Here is a 15,978-nt window from a genome sequence, read left to right as displayed (position 1 = left end):
GTATTCGTTTACTTACTTATACACATATATCAGTCAGAAATATGTAAGTGTTCACTTACATATTTATGTTATATATGTATGTACATAATAATGCATATATAATAATATATCCATATTATATACGTGTATATATACTCCTTCCTCTGCCACCCCACACACTTATTTCAGGGAACTGAAGTCACAGACAGGCATTTGGAGGGCAAAACTGACCTATCATCTACATGTATCCCAGGTAGGAAAAAAAAAAAATCATCTTTTGTTCTTCCTGTTGTAACACCAATCACTGATCTGGAACGACCAGAGGTGGGCTTGCTCTCAGCTGGGATACCTTCCTTCTTCCATTTAATTATTTAAATAGTATATACTATAAGCCCAGACAGGACTGTACATACATCCATGCGAATACACACAGCTTGCTCCGTCTAGCGCACTACACGCCCGAGCTCCTGGCTCTATTCGAACAGGGGCCGGGGACCCACTGGGCGCCACGCAGAGCTCGCAGCTCGGGGTCGGGGTCAGGGCCAGGGCGGGAGAAGGCCGGGGAAGGCCCGGCGGCCGTGACCTCCGCCCGCGCGGAGCCCCCGGGCGGCCCCCTCCACCCGCGATGGCCGAGTGGGCCGGGCCGCCGCCGAGGAGGCGCGGAGGGGCGCAGGGGCCCGGGCTCCGGCTCAGCGCCCTCCCCCGGTCGCGTCGCCCGTCCCGCGGGCCTGGCGGCCTGGTGACCCCCGAATACCGGTGGCCCCGGTGGAACGCGGCGCCGTCGCGGGCGCGGGCGCTCGATGGTAGTTGCCGGGCGACCCGGCCGCGGGGGAGGCCCGCGGAGCCGCAGCCCCGGCCGAGGTTGGCCTCGCGGGGCCCCGCCTGGGTCCCGGCGGCCCGCAGGCCGTCCAGCGCCGAGGGGGCCGTGCTCCCGGCCGGCCGCCGCCCGCTGCCCGCCCTGTCCTCCCGCCGCAGGAAGGCCGGGTCCGAGGGGGCGCCCGTCAAGCCGCTCGCCCCGCACGCGGACGGGCCGGGGCCTCGGGGCGGCAGCGCCCTCGGAGACGACGCTGAGGACGACACGTGGGCCTGCGGCGCCGTGGGGTAAGAGCCCGGGGCCTGGGGCGCCCCCGCGAGCCCCACCTGCTGTCCCCCTGCTCTGCGCTGCGCCCCCCACCCCGGGACGGAAGGCGGGAGGGGGTGCTCGCCCGCGGGCTTTGGGCCTCCCAGCTGCACCCCCTGCCCTCCTGCCCCGCGGCTCCTTTCCCGACCCCTTGTCACGAAGGCCCCCTTGTCCTCGGGCCCCTCCTCCAGGCGCGGTGGCCTCGTCCAGGCGCCCGGTGCCCTACTCCGTGGCACACACGCGGATGTCCCCACGCAGCGCCACCTCTTCAGCAAACCCCCTCCTCCTTCATTCCATCCCAGGGCCCGCATAGAGCAGGTGGATCAATACTTACTGATTCAAAACTTACCTGAACTGTATTTTCTATTTCTTCAGGTTACACCTTTCCCTCTAGGAGACAATAAATTGTAAACGATTCGCAAATATACTGATTACCGCGGTGGCTTTAATTTGTGATTCTTTCCGGATAGTCCTACCTTAATGATTGTTTTACCTGTTATCTGATAGTTTTCTGATCCTTCTACCTTAAACAGTAGCGGGCTTAGATACCATGACAGTTGGGCCTGCAAAGTAATGCTTGGCCCTGTGGGCCTTTTAGTGTCCCGGGAACACGCATGGGGCGCCTGTTCTGCCCGCGAGGTTAATCCTGCTTTCAAACGTAGCACCTGTTTTGAATAATTAAAAGAAGAGTTCATGGCCCTGCTTTATAAGTTCCAGATAATTCATCATTTTTTTTTCTGATTTGTATTTTATCTTTCTGTCTGATAATGTCTCTGTTCTCACCTAAGACCTTAATATCCTAATCTTCTGTCGGATCTTACAATTTGCTTTCTCCGTGTTTTTTTTGGGGGGGACGTCTGGTCCCCCTTGTTTCTGGCTGATTTCATATTGTTAGCCCTCCTCTGCCCTCATAGTCCCTGTTCTCCTGCACTCGAAGCATTGTTGGACCTCCTTTAGACAGGGAGCCAAAGCTCAAACTTTTAAAACAATCGTTCTACCTTACCCATAAATGTGCCTGTCACAACCTGTGTAGGATTTTAAGGAAACAGAGGACCAAAACGGGGAGAAGAAATGGTGAGAACAGTGGTACCAACCCGCGTGGGTCCAACATCTCCCAGGAGGTAAGGCTAATGGCTTAACCTGAGCGTTTGGGCACCTCCCCTGGTCAAGACCTCACTCCCGCTGAATCTGCCCACATCCCTGCTGCTTTCTCTCTTTGTGAGCACTTTGTACTGAGTTTTCCTCTTGGCACATTTGGAATATCAAATGGGAAATTTTTTTCTTTCTTTTAACAAAGGAAAAATTAACCAGCTTCTCTCCAAATCTCAAACCGGTTCTTATTGCAACTGGATTTCCTGAAAGATGCTGCCTTGCTCCCTCAGGCTGCGCTCACCTTTTTTTTTATTCTCTCACACATATTCTGTGAGAAATGTTGGTAAGGCAGGAGGCGATATCAGAAAGCATAATCAATTCCCAACCTGTAAGGAGTTTGCAATCTAGCGGACCTCGTGTGTAGTTGATAGCTTCCCTTACCAGTTGACAGATTTGGTTATATTAATCTTATTATATGATCTCAACTGCAGTTTTCATCAGCTTCCCTTTACGTGTCACTGTAAGGGTATTTCTGTCACATGTTATTTTGTACATTAGTGGGCCAGGATCAGAGAGCTGAAAGAAGCCTGATAATCTGTCAGGGAGGTTTTAAAAATACAAATAACTGAGACTTACCTTCATCCTACTGAGTCAGACCTTGTAGTAATTTTTTTCAAGTATTTTTATTTTTTAAAGATGTATTTATTTTATTTTAGAGAGAGCGCAAGCAAGGGGAGGGGCAGAGAGAGAGAGAAAATCTTAAGCAGATTCCACACTCAGCACGGAGCCCAACCCGGGGTTCGATCCCACGACCCTGAGATCATGACCCGAGCTGAAATCAAGAGTCAGATGCTTAACCGACTGAGCCACCCAGGTGCCCCTCAAGTATCATTTTTAAAACGCTCCCCAGGTGATTCTCACGTAGAGACTAGACCTAATTATGTGTCATCTTGGGGAGCAGGGAATTAACCTCCAGAGAAAGATAATCTGCAGCCTACCTTCCAATGTTCAGCTACCCTTCCCAGCAGGAGATAATTTTCTTGTGGGCCAATTAAATCCTCATACTGTATTTAAGCTTATTCTCCCTGTTCCTCCTTTAGTTTGCGAATGATACCTAACATTTTACTTGTGTGATTTACAAAGGATTTTCTCTTTTGGAGATAGAAAACAACTGAGTTTGCTCTCAAAAAATTATTTTTTTTTTCTTTAATAAACTCCTCACCTCTTCACTTTCCCTATTCCAGGATAAATTGTTAATAATCCTCTCCTGCACACACTCCACATTTTTCCCTCACAGCATTCAGCACAATGTCTGGAACATAAATAGTACATATTAGTGCCTTTCCCTATTCATTTTTTGGCTTGCTTTTGAATATTTCCTGAGTGTGTTTCAATGTCTGGAGTCTAGAATGAGTAGTGGGCTGGTCAGTGTTGAGTACAATGTGAAGATTAGAGAATTTTCTTTGGTGGTTGGGAGGATTTTATGGGGTATCAGATCTGGTGTTCAGATACAGAAAATTTGGCGAATGTGCCATTGTGTACCAGGGACACACTGAACTGGATATTTTATTATATTTTTAAAATCAATGTTGAAAACCCGTGTGTCATTATTTTTAACAAAATGGGAACGAAACCATAAATTATTGTAAAAGCCTATCTCCTAATAGGTGTTATCAAGCTGATAATAAGTTTGATAAGAGAACACTGCATGCTTCTCAAAAATTCTGGTAGTGTCCTTATAGGAAGGAGAATGTGTCATGAAACTTTATGCCTTTCTCATACTTTAGCCACAGACATGAAAAATTATGTACTTGAGCTTTTAAAGTGTTCTTAACGTTAAGTTTATCCTAAAACAAATATTGTTTTAGAACTTGTCTCACTGGAATTTGGATTCAGAAGTACCTGCTCCTGAAAATAAAAATCTTCCACCTGGAAAGGACAGTGCAGTAGGTGGTAAGAAATCCTAGATGTGTGTCTTTATATTTATAAATACTGCAAATTTATGTTCATTCATACTTATAATATGAATAACCACTCATATTAAAGGGGGTTTGTTTTTAATACAACCAGTTTTATGTAACTATTAATTGTCATTTTTTCCATACACATTCTTTCAGGCAAAATTAACAAGGTAAGGATAAATGTTTGGTTTTAAATAATTCACAAAACATTATTTTAAAATTATATGTATGTTCATTAAAAAAAATTTCTTTCTTTAAAAATTTCAATTTCATTTCTGTAGAGTTCTTCAAACAAGTCAAAGCCTTTTCTGTTCTGCAGGGCTGCAAACTGGTCATTAAGTTAATATTTTATAATATATTTTTTCAATATAAGAATACCAGAAATGGAAATTAACATTGTAGTGACTATAGTGTTTTGTAGTCATTTCCAAAAGAGAAGTAGTCTCAGCTTTTAAGATATATTGAGGCAGTTAAAATGGTTAATATTTTGTTTTGAAATAGTGAGGAAATTTATCTTTCATCTACTTTTTTGGATCAAAATATAAGACACTTAACTGTTAGTAAAATAAAGATAATCTTAATGATATTCGAGGCTCATTAGTTAACACTGTTGGTATTTGTAACTAGTTCCTGCTGAAGTCAGTAAAAACAAATGATATCTGTTTGTATAAAAGGGAGTATTTTATGACTTTACAATATATTTACAATATATTTGTTGGTTAGAACAAGAACTATACATTCTTAGAACAGTAACAGGGACTAGAGATGTATTGTGTTTAAAAGTCTTCTGCTGCTTTATAGAACCATCTGGAAATTCCAATAGAGCAACTGATGCTAGAAGTAAATTTGTCAGAGCATGCTCACAAAAGAACACAGGTGAGATGTTATTCATCATAATCAAAGTATTTTTTTTTAAATGCATGCAGTTACTAAAATGTTGTCCATGGTTTTTCTGTTTCCAGAATAGTAAACAAGGGATATTTCAGTTATGGAGTTATCCTCTTAACGAAGGAAGTACCATGGAGAACAGGTGAGAGAATATCTATTTTCATAACCCCCTAAATTAGTGAGATACATTTAAATGCAAATGAGTTAACTACTCATCTGAAAGACAAAGAGAAAAACAACCAGAAGAAAAAGTATTGTGTGCCACTTGTGGGAAGTTATGGAAACTCACCCTAAAATAGGAAGTGGCTGGCGTACACCACAGAGATCATCAGTATAAGAAGAATTCAGTTTCCTGTGCCCTTAACAATGAGAGTTTCCATGGATAGAGCTGGGGCTTCTTGTCGAAGGGAAGAGGAACTGTAATAGAAACTGTGATAGAAAAATAATAGTCCATGGGGCAGGAATGATTTCTGTCCCTTGCGTATATTAATTCATTTAACCGTCACAATAATCCTATAAGACACTATTGTCAGCATCCCTATCTTACAGATGAGGACATTGAGTCAGGGTGACAAGGTATGTTACTTGCCCAAAGTCATACAATGAATGAATGGCAGAACCAGATTCATGCTCTCAAGCACTACAGTATATTGCTTCTCAGAATTTACTTGGGTTTGAATTCTTATTTTTTGGTTCTTAAACGTAATGTGTGTTAGAACCAGCTGGAATGCTGCTCACAAACACAGATTACTACTATGTGGAGATTCCATTTATTGAACACCGGCTCACTTTTACATACATTGTGTTGTTTAATGGAGATCTTGAGTTCTGGATCAGAACTAGAATTAGTTCCTCAGTTTTGTCCCCACTTTTGACAGTAGGGTGGCTCATTGGTAGCAGTCTCCCAGTCAGAGGACTTTACCTCGGTGAGGCTCAGCATAAAACTCAACCTAATGCTGAAATGAGTCCAAGAAGTGCTAAAGGGACCGTAGTGACTAATGTCCCAAGGGAATGTCAGTGTGAGGGGCATAGGAAAGGCTACTTTTACTAGAATGAACTCTGCTGGGAACAAGGATTTCAAGATAAGAGGTCAAATGAAATAAATTGAATTTTATCATACGAACGTACAGCAAACATAAACTGAGTCAGTAGAGGGCAGTGCTGGGATTACCAACATGGGTGCCACCACTCAGGTTTAAATCCCAGCTCCACCACTTACCAGATGTGTGGCCTTAGCCACTGTGCCTCAGTTCCCTTGCCCATAAAAGGTAGAAAATAAAAGCGCCTATCTTATAGGGTTGTTGTGAGGACTAAACAGAATCATGTGTTTGATAGGTATTTATTTGTTATTAATCCTGGGGAAGCCTAAGTATGTTGCAGTGTGAGAAGTCCAGGATCAGTGAAATACTCTATCACTGAAATTTTTCTCCTCAGTATGCCATCAAGAATAAAATACCTTTGATTTAGTGTTTAACATTTTGCAAAGTACATTCATGCAATTGTTTTGCTTCTCAGACAACCCCAAGGTCGGTACTGTCATTACCATTCTGCTCACTGGTGGCAAAGGGGTTCAAACCTAGGTCCTCACCCCCAGATTCCATGCTCTTTTCACTAAACAACATGGATTCTTCTCTTATCAATTGTAGATTTAAAGTGACTTTCCCATGGTTTTACAAAAGCAAGTGAGTTTAACTAATATTTAGCTAAATCAATAAATTTTTACATTTTCTATAGAAATAAAAGTATTTTTCAAAATCCTTCAAGAACACTTTGCTGTCTTTACTGTAAACTGGCATTAAAGGAAGCAAGAAGATAATGAGACTATATATGTCAATTAATGCTTCAACTCTTCCAATGTCAGAATTTCTAATAAGCTTTTAAAAGAAACAAACTATAAACTCAGTATTCTACAACACGGCTCTTTTGCAGTTTTCATTCTAATATAGTACCTAGAAGCATTACTCATAAAATAAAAGACCCTCAGATGAAAATTACTATGGGATAATTTTTTAAATTATATAGTTTCTTTCTTTCTTTCTTTCTTTTTTTTACTATGGGATAAGATTTGGTAAACATTGTTTTGCTTCCTTTTATGTTAGCATAATTTTTAAAACCACAATGGCTAAAGTAGAAGGCTTTATTGAGTAACCTAATTACATTCTTTGAGTTTCCTTTTATCTAATCTTGTGTCCGTAAATGTTTCACTATAATTTCAGTTTGAGTTGGAGAGCCCCCTTCTCAGACATCATCACTGCATGTACAATATGTTCATAGGCAAATAGATATAATTAGCCATTTTTAACCTAGTGGCCATTCATAGACACAGCTAGCCCATTTGTGGGTAGAATGATCTTGTCACCTGTGCATGCAGAAAGGGGTGTCCAGTTAATATTCTAATCTATACTTTAAAAAATGTATGTAGTTTTATATAATTGACCATATTTGGAAATGAACACATCTCTGTTACAGATAGGTACACATAGGCCATTAGAAACTAAACATTATCCAGTCTTTGATAATTTTGCTTATTATCATTTTAACAGCATTTTAATTCTAGTCAACACATCATTCACTATTTAAATCATTTTTTTAAAGGGATTTCAAGAAGTCTGCAGTGGAAACTGGCTTTAATGTAGCCAATAATCCCATGAGGCTCTTCACTCTGAACCCCTCCTTGACAAGTGCTTCTGTCGATAAGCAAGTTGATTCTTACTCTGGCCTCCAGATACCGTCGGGTCTCTGCTGGCCCTATGCTGATGGAGACTTTTTTAAGGACAGAAATGAGCCTTATGTTAATTTATGTTCAACTGTGGAAAACAATAATGGTGAAAGTTTATCTGCCCCAAATTGGAATTTGAAATATGGAAACAGCAGTGTGGAAGAAAACTTAACAGATGAAAGTGATTTATCAGAAAATGAAAAAGCAAATGATAGTTTGCTCAGCTATTTTAAAAAGATGGACCTGAACTTAAAGCCAGAAACAATAGAAAATGTTGAGGAATCTTTCACAGAGGAACCAAATGAAGTATTTCCATATCCTGATTTTCTCCCTTCTCCTTTCAATACTCTGGACTTGCACAAATTAGCCCTCTCAAAATCTGAAAATTGGAAAGCGACAGTGGAACCTCCCGAAAGCTCTATTGAACATTTGATAACTCGTTTACTGGAAATGGAAAGGTTACAACACATGACTATACAAAAAGAGAGGCCCAGACTTCAAACTACCTTCTGCGCTCCAGCAGCTACTGAGCGACCCTTTTCCTCCAAAGCTATCTCCAAAATGAGACAACCAAAACTTTCGGACTCTTTGAGTCTTCAGACAACTTGTGTAGATAAAAGTCACGAAAAAAGAAAAAGCAGTTCTGGATCTTGCAAGCTTGAACAAAATGCTTCCAAATGGAATTGGAGCAATGCCGGCAATACATACAAATGGACTTCTAGACCACCGTCTCTAAAAAGTTCATCTGCCACCAAACAGTTGATGGCAACTTGTGATGACATTAGGAATCTCAAAAGCTCCATTTTGAATCCATGCCAAGAACTCTCAACCAAGCCCACTACTTCCCAAACAACTCAATCGTTGGTTAAGATGGTCTCAACAAAATGTCTGCCACCAAGGTCTCCAATACCAGTTTCACCTATACCTCTCTCTTTTCCCGAAAATCACAGAGAAGACATTAAGGCACCAAGGACCAAAAAGAAACCTTATCAAAAAAACATAGAATTGAACAAACCATTCTATATTCAGAAGTTAAACTGTTTATCGCCTTCCTTTGTAGGTAAGGATAAGTGTTCACCCATTGACCAAAAATAACTTTTCTCTCCTGCATCTCAATGTGAGCAAATCTATTTCCAAGAAGCTTGGCTAAAATACGGTTCATCATGCCGAGATACAGGTATTACACACATGAATAACTTGATGTGATGTGGAGTGGAACTTGTGAAAAGCACTGCTGAGATGTCTATATATAAATCCAAGGGCTTCCATCCTGGCACATTTGACAATCTTTTGCATGTCATGTTTCAAAGGAATGTTTCACTTTGTAAACTATTCAAAAGATTATTCTTTTGTTGTGTTTCCCAGTAGAATTCCATCATCAGTAAATGCTGTAATCGACTGATTGCTGGTGTATTTTGTGTTCCATTATAGTCTTAAGAGTACATTACCTCTATTAGCAAATTAATTTTTTTAGTTCTTCCCACTCTGGTACCTTTTTTTCTTTCCTTTGCTAGCTCTAAAATCTCCTTTGTCTATCATCTTGACCTATCTTTTGAGTATTTTTTTGGCCATTAAAAGCTAAGATACTTGTGATTTTGTTGAATTAATATGCAAGATCCTCTAGATCCTCCAGTGAATCTTAAAAATTTTTCCTTTCCCAGGTCCTTTGTCATATACATGAAAGCGAGATCAGTTTTCTTGGGGCCAAATGATAGTTGTAGGCATGAAACAACCCTCTTCCACTCAGACCTAACAGTTTTAGAATGTCAAAGGAAAAATGAGAAAAGGTTGCTGTCCACAGAGCAGCCAAAAATCTCATGTTAATGGAACTTTTTCCCAAAGTTCTTTGTTGCTGCAAGTCTTAACCCCAGTTAGTTGAAAAGCAAACAGCTAAAGCTTCTTATCTCATTAATAGAAAGTGTGTTTGTGTAGGGGAGACTATGTGACTGACACACCTTACTGCACCTAATCAGGGAAACAAAAAAGTTGAGTCCGGGGTTCTGTCCCAGGCCCAAGGACACGGAACCTGAGAGTGGGGCTTGGGGACCTGCATTGTAAACAAATATCCCAGGTGATTTTAATGCGGGTGGTTCTTGGATCACACTTTGAAAAACATTGTAAAGGAAGAAGTTGGTGTAAAATGCATAGCTCAGAGTCTGGATGTTTGGGCGGGCGGGGGTAGGGATAGTGTGCTTTGGTTTCAGTGGATGTTTGGTGAATTCCAATGAGTTTTTCTTAAACATTAAAAAAAATAACACAATGAAAACTTCAAGCGTTGCCCGAAGGAAACTGAGAAGTAAAAGGCTCCCTACTCCCCAGCCCCCTGCCAAGGCACGGTCAATATTGTGTATCATCTTCCCTGCGCCCCCCCCCCCCCACCCCCCGCCCTGGCCAAGCCAGATGAAATATTCGAGATAGGGATGGGGGAGATGAATTAAAAGACAATTCAAATATATACTGAAGAGAGCAACTGTGGCTTCAGTTCCCTCTATTCTTAGTAAAAGAATAAGGCTCAAAGAATTAGAAGCAGAGGTCAAAGAGAGTAGGCAGTTTTTAGATTAATTTCAAAGAATTTTCTGGAATTGTATCAACATGGCAATAGAAAAATAAACTTAACTGTTCTTATCGTAGAACAGAACTTTACCTAAATCCCATAGTTGGTGTCATTATCCAAAGAGGTAGAACATCCCTTTCACAGAACGGAATGTAAAAACGGACTCATGCTTTCACTCCGTCCCAGCTTGCAATGGTCTTTGTTTCCCGTCAACCCCCTTTCCTCTCATTGTTACAACTCTAACTTGAGTCCCGAGCCTTATTTGGCAGACCTCTTACCCATTCTCATTTCTACCTTCTTTACTTGCTTGGATTTCATCCCCTCACCTTTAGGTTCGTAATGATGTAATTTTTATCTGTAAAAGCGCCAGGAAAGGGACCTGCCTGTTCAGTTCACCACTCTTATCCTGAACAACCATCGCCTGGTCTGTAGATCCCTTCCAAGTATTGGATTAAGGAAAGGACTTGGCCCAGCCTTGAGGCTGGTTATGTGGCTCAGCAGCACCGCTCCACAGCCAGGCTCTGCCACTTAACACATCTGCACCTCGGGCAGGTTCCTTAACCTCGGCTCAGACCTTTTCTCTCATATAATCATGTGAGGATTGAATCAAGTGCCTGACAAATTAAAAAATAGATCGGGGGAAAAACCGGAATGACAGAGGGCACACTGGATGGAACGAGCTGCCTCGGCACTGAATTAACTGTCACTGGAGTAACAACTCCGATTATTCACGTCCTGCTTCTTGCAAGGCATGTGTCCGGCGTCAGGAACGTGCTGTGGAGTGATGAAGACACAAGCCCTGGTTTCCAGGAAGACCAGGAGTGGGAGTGGACATGGGGGACGGGAAACAGGAGGTAGGGAGGAGTACTATAGAGATAGAGGTAATAGATCACTGTCAGCAGTTCCCAAAAATACATTCCTGCACTGAAGGATTGCTTTGGGGGGTGGGAGGAGATGGATTCTGGGCTTTGATGTCTTAAGAGATAGGTAGGGCAAATTTCTCACTAGAAACATAACCAGGCTACTTTATTTAGGATGCCATTAGACCTAAAAAAGGAGTTACTGACACACCTATCAGTTTTCAATTAGTCCCAAATTGCTTTAAATACAACTATGTAAAAAATGCATTAGCAGCAATGCTGACTTCAATTATGAGGCAAAGGTACTTATTTTAATGTTATGATCATTAGTAAAAATAATTGAAATTTTTTAAATGGAGTCCCTAAAATGAGGCTAGAAGAGACATATACATAGGAAGTAGATGTAGCCATCTTCAGTTTATCTTGTGAAGTGATGGGAGTAAAACAGGAAATATTTGGCCAAGAGAAAAACTTACCATTGGGGGTGGGAGCACTGTAGTTACCAACAAACTTGAAAGACTTGGCTATTTTTCAAACCTGTTGGAAGCCAACTTCTACCACTATTTTTGAAGAAACACTTGGCAGTTTCTAACAGACACATATAAACGGAAATAGTTCTGTTCAGGAAATTTTAGTTGAATTTGGCTTTCTGGCTTGCTTGTACATTCCCCATGTTTTGGCTGTCCAGTACGGACACCTTTTCTTAGCTCCTTTTTGGATCTTACCCGAGGCAGATTCTGACTTTCTTGTCAATGAAAGCACATGTAGAAAAGTTCTCTTCAAAGTTTGCCGTAACCGCCTCCCAAACCCAATGCACCCTGCATACTACCTTCCCTAACAAAAAATGATCTCATGACCCTTGTCAGTTGCTTTAGACAGAGGAGTATGTAGTTTTTAATCCTCTGCCAGCCCAAGTAGAAAACTACAACTGGGGCCTTTGCAAGGCGGCTGTCCAGGGCCACTGCCTTTACGGCCCATCTCTTACAAAAACCAGGACTCGACAACTAGGTAGAGAAGGTGGCACCTGCTCGGTCAGGTGTACCCCACAGCCAGACCCTTGGCCCTGCCTCCTCCAGTCCTGCTTTGCATTAAAGATTCACTCAATCTCCCCATTCCTCTTAGGTATTTTACAGTTTTTTGCTTGTTCTAAGCTGAGAATGTTTCCTTAAAAGAAAATGAGCGGATAGACTAAGGATACGGTCCAATTATTTGTCAGGCTTCCCCATCTACAATGAACCAATTGATTTAAATCATTACAGAAAAGGGTGTTATCTCATTACTTATGATGTTTTCTCATTATTAGGTAACCAAATCAGAAAGGTATGTAACAAGAGCATGAATACCACACCCTTTGGCATGTGTTCTGTACTTAGTTGCGAGGAAGGATTTTGATGTTTGTAAGGAAGATCACACTAAACTGGCCGTTTCCATGCAGCAGGTCCTGCCAAGTGGTTTGGTAAACTTCTCTCCACACCTTTCTCCTTCACTGAGGTTCACAATGCAAATCAGGTATCTTCTGAGAAGTTTTAACATAAATATCTAACTTTAATCTGGCAGTTGCCAATCATATTTGGGCACAGAATACCCTTCAAAGCACATCTATGAACACCAGTGAAATAGCATCTAAGAAACCTTAGGTAGGAAATGGTGTAACTTAAAACTAAATGTAAAATAGCAAACTCCAGCAAAGGAAAAATCAGGAAACAATATGGTAACAAGAGGCATATTTTATTAAGTTTTCCCAATAATTGGAAACATTGCTTCTAAAATGCAAGTTACAATTCAAATGATACCACGAGTAACTGGGATACATATTGAGTATTTTCAGAGACCAGCTTCCATATCTTGATCACTAAATGGAAAGATTCTTCAGAAGAATAGCCCCTTACCCTACATACAGAAGGAGAAAAAAAAAAATTAAGGATGCCATGATGATATCTATCAAATAACTGGAAAACATTTTAAAAGTCAATTTAGTGTACACTATCGACATGTAAAAAAACACAAATGAATTTGTAGTGAACATTTCCATAAGGAAGATATTCCATCTAGGAGGATGATAAACTCATGTTGAATATATGCTTGAACTAGGATACTACAAGGAAAGAAACACTTTTTATGAAGCCCAATTTCTAATGTCATTATAACTAATGAAAGGAAATTACTTGAGTTATCTCCAACATTTAAAAGGGCATTCTTTAACTACTTGGCCTAAATTTGAAGATATGTGATTCCTCTGTTTTACTCCAGAGATTTATTTCTACCTAGCCAGCTAGCGTTACAAAATGATAAAGAACAGGTAAAGCATATAGGAGGAATGCAAATATGAAACAGATCTGAGAACATTACACGTTTCTCTGCCTCTACCACATACCATAAAACATACATATTTTTGTATTGTAGAAATATCCTGAGTATTTGTTTTGGAGAAAAAAGGTGGTTATTATAATGGGAAAAAAATTACAGTATCTTAAAAACAAACTTATTTTGAAAGTAGTAGAGTGGAATGAGTTATACATTGGGGAATAAACAGGATGCAACTAACAAGGACTAAGGGGTGAATGGGAATACTGGGAAGGTCTTTAAAATTAAGATGTTCCCTTCCTTCAAAACCTCGATAGTCCAACCTGATACTCCAACCTCGATACTCTAAACCATGACTTTGAAAATAATGACCCTGTTGAAATGAAATGAAATGAAATGAAAACTATGACCCTGTTCACACAGAGAACAGGGTCTACAGTGTATCTGCATTCTGGATCTCACCTGCCCCCTGACTACAGAAAAAACTATGATCTTTTTGAGGGTTAGATCCTAAGACTTAGGAACCCTGACATCTGACAATCACGGGATATTTTTGCTGTGAAGTGTAATAAAACAAATGCTTCATCAGAGATTAACTTACTTGAAAACTATACAGCTACTCTGAAATATGAATGCAGGCTAAAGATAATTCACTAAATTATGACCATCATCTAACAGAGGTCTTACAAAGTTCCAAATCTCTGCCTCAGCAAACTTATTAATTCTAATAAAATCATGTATATGTACATAAAGAATGTTTATGGGTTTTTAGAATAGACAAATCTAGGAATGCTAAATTTGGGAACAAAGATCTACTTCTCTCACTTAAGAAGAAAAACGGACAGTGGTTCTAAATATTTTGTCTATCTTAAGACCGTGACTGGAGCACTCGCAAAAACAGTTACTAAAAGGGAAAGTTGGGGACTAGAGTATTAAAGGAGTTGAGTAACAGTGGTCTTAAAGTTCCACTTTCTATTCTTTTGCATCTGCCAAGGAGATAAGACACCTAAAGCTAAAGACTACTTTTTGATATATGTGATTTTGGTGGTTTCTATTTTTCTAATAACCCCTAGGAACCAATTTTGATGGCCATGTGTTATGTGGAATCTCACCATTCAAGACTCTTTCATAAAGAGTCACTAAATTTGACTACTGTTTTTATTGGGGGGGGAGGGGAAGGAGGCAGGAAGCATGATAAAACAAGCACTTTACAGATGTACACCACAACAGCACTACTATTCTAAGTGCCAAACATTAATGAAACCCAAATCATAATGCTGAAAACTAAAAAATTAGACAAAAATTAAATGGAGAGCTCCTTTTTTTTTTCTTTCTTTTTTTTTTTTTAAATCTTTTATAGGACAGAAACCTTAGCTCATGTCTTCTGGCTGTCATCATCTTCCACTGAACTGCACCTAAAACACAAAGAACAAGTAACAAGCAACTTTGTTTTTTAAAGAATAGGTAATAGTTTTGAAGGCATAAGATGAACTGTTTCTAGTGGAAGTTAACTTACTTATTAAATAATTATATAAAATGAAGTCATGAAAATCACCAGAAGCATCAAAATGTTAACTATTTCGAGTGAAAATAACTACCAAAGACTTGAATATGCAGCATATTATCACCAAAATAAAGTAAGTCATGGTGGGAAAATCACTACCCATTTTGGTAAGGTAGACAGCTGCACCCGTGATGCCTTATTTAAAAGGCTTCACTCTACCTGAAGATGGAAACCACCTTTTATTTATTTTTAGTAAGTCTAAACCATGAAGAGACGGGGTGTAGATTCAAAGTTGGCTTATTATATCATCTATCACCTTCCTGGCTGTAGTTCATTTCATGTCTTTAAATGGAGCAAAACCCACCAGAAGAATGCTGCTATTCTGATTTTCCATTCTTGAATGCACCAAAATGTGCATGCTTGTTGTAATTAGGTGCCTGGGTGAATAAAAAAATCCCATTTACAATTTAAAAATATTATTTAAACCCCCAAAATCTGGTTATTTTCCACAATGCTCAGGAAGACAAGCATTAATTTTACCACCCAAACAGAAAAGATGTACATACATTTCTGAAAATGCTCTCCTACCATGTTAAAAATACAAATTCCTTTGTGTTGCAAAACCAAGCTGATTTACAGGATTTTGTTTTAAATCGTTGCTAAATGTTTAACTACACATGCTGTCAGAAATAACCTTGTTAAGAAGGTGAAGCTGGTGTCTCAGCAAATCAGACCCCTTGGAGAAGGCGGTGAGTGGCCTGTGCCCCGTTTTCCTTTTCTCTTTCCGCACCATCAAAAGGAAAAGTGAGAAAATAGCAGAAACATTAGTTAAATCCTGAATTACACCCTGTAACCTACAGGAATTATCTCACTACACTGAAAGCTGACAATATCTGTAGGATTTTTTTTTTTTTTTGATGAAATAGTTAGGATCCTGATTATTAATAAAATGATCAACTTGTGGCTAAGCTTATATCTTTAACAAATAAATCTTTTA

General features: G+C 40.1%; 2 protein-coding genes across 5 annotated transcripts in view; one reads left to right on the top strand and one right to left on the bottom strand.

Annotated features, from left to right (window-relative positions):
- Positions 1 to 604: 604 nt before the first annotated feature.
- Positions 605 to 9,153, top strand: FAM217A (family with sequence similarity 217 member A). The gene is made up of 7 exons (XM_032424730.1): positions 605 to 1,080; positions 2,133 to 2,220; positions 4,060 to 4,144; positions 4,309 to 4,322; positions 4,954 to 5,028; positions 5,115 to 5,182; positions 7,636 to 9,153. The coding sequence occupies exons 1-7, from the start codon at positions 605 to 607 to the stop codon at positions 8,852 to 8,854; spliced, it is 2,025 nt and encodes a 674-aa protein (XP_032280621.1). The 3' UTR covers positions 8,855 to 9,153.
- Positions 9,154 to 12,882: 3,729 nt separating this feature from the next.
- Positions 12,883 to 15,978, bottom strand: part of PRPF4B (pre-mRNA processing factor 4B) — a 38,023-nt gene continuing 34,927 nt past the window's right edge. For 2 of the 4 annotated variants that reach the window (XR_004301846.1, XR_004301849.1), the window contains one exon: positions 12,892 to 15,761. The gene's annotated coding sequence lies outside the window, so the exon portion shown is untranslated. Of the gene's footprint in view, positions 15,762 to 15,978 lie in introns of all 4 variants that reach the window. The other 2 variants (XR_004301850.1, XR_004301851.1) reach the window with 2 other exon arrangements.

The sequence above is a fragment of the Phoca vitulina genome, unplaced genomic scaffold, assembly GCF_004348235.1.
Source record: "Phoca vitulina isolate PV1807 unplaced genomic scaffold, GSC_HSeal_1.0 scaffold31, whole genome shotgun sequence".
Lineage (NCBI taxonomy): Eukaryota > Metazoa > Chordata > Mammalia > Carnivora > Phocidae > Phoca > Phoca vitulina.
The sequence above is the reverse complement of the archived record's forward strand: the minus strand, read 5'-3'. Positions and strand labels throughout refer to the sequence as shown.

Coding starts and splice junctions, on each gene's coding strand:
- FAM217A (XM_032424730.1), top strand. CDS start 605: ATGGCCGAGTGGGCCGGGCCGCCGCCGAGGAGGCGCGGAGGGGCGCAG. Junction 2,221..4,059: donor GGTCCAACATCTCCCAGGAG/GTAAGGCTAATG, acceptor ATATTGTTTTAG/AACTTGTCTCACTGGAATTT. Junction 5,029..5,114: donor ATGCTCACAAAAGAACACAG/GTGAGATGTTAT, acceptor TTCTGTTTCCAG/AATAGTAAACAAGGGATATT.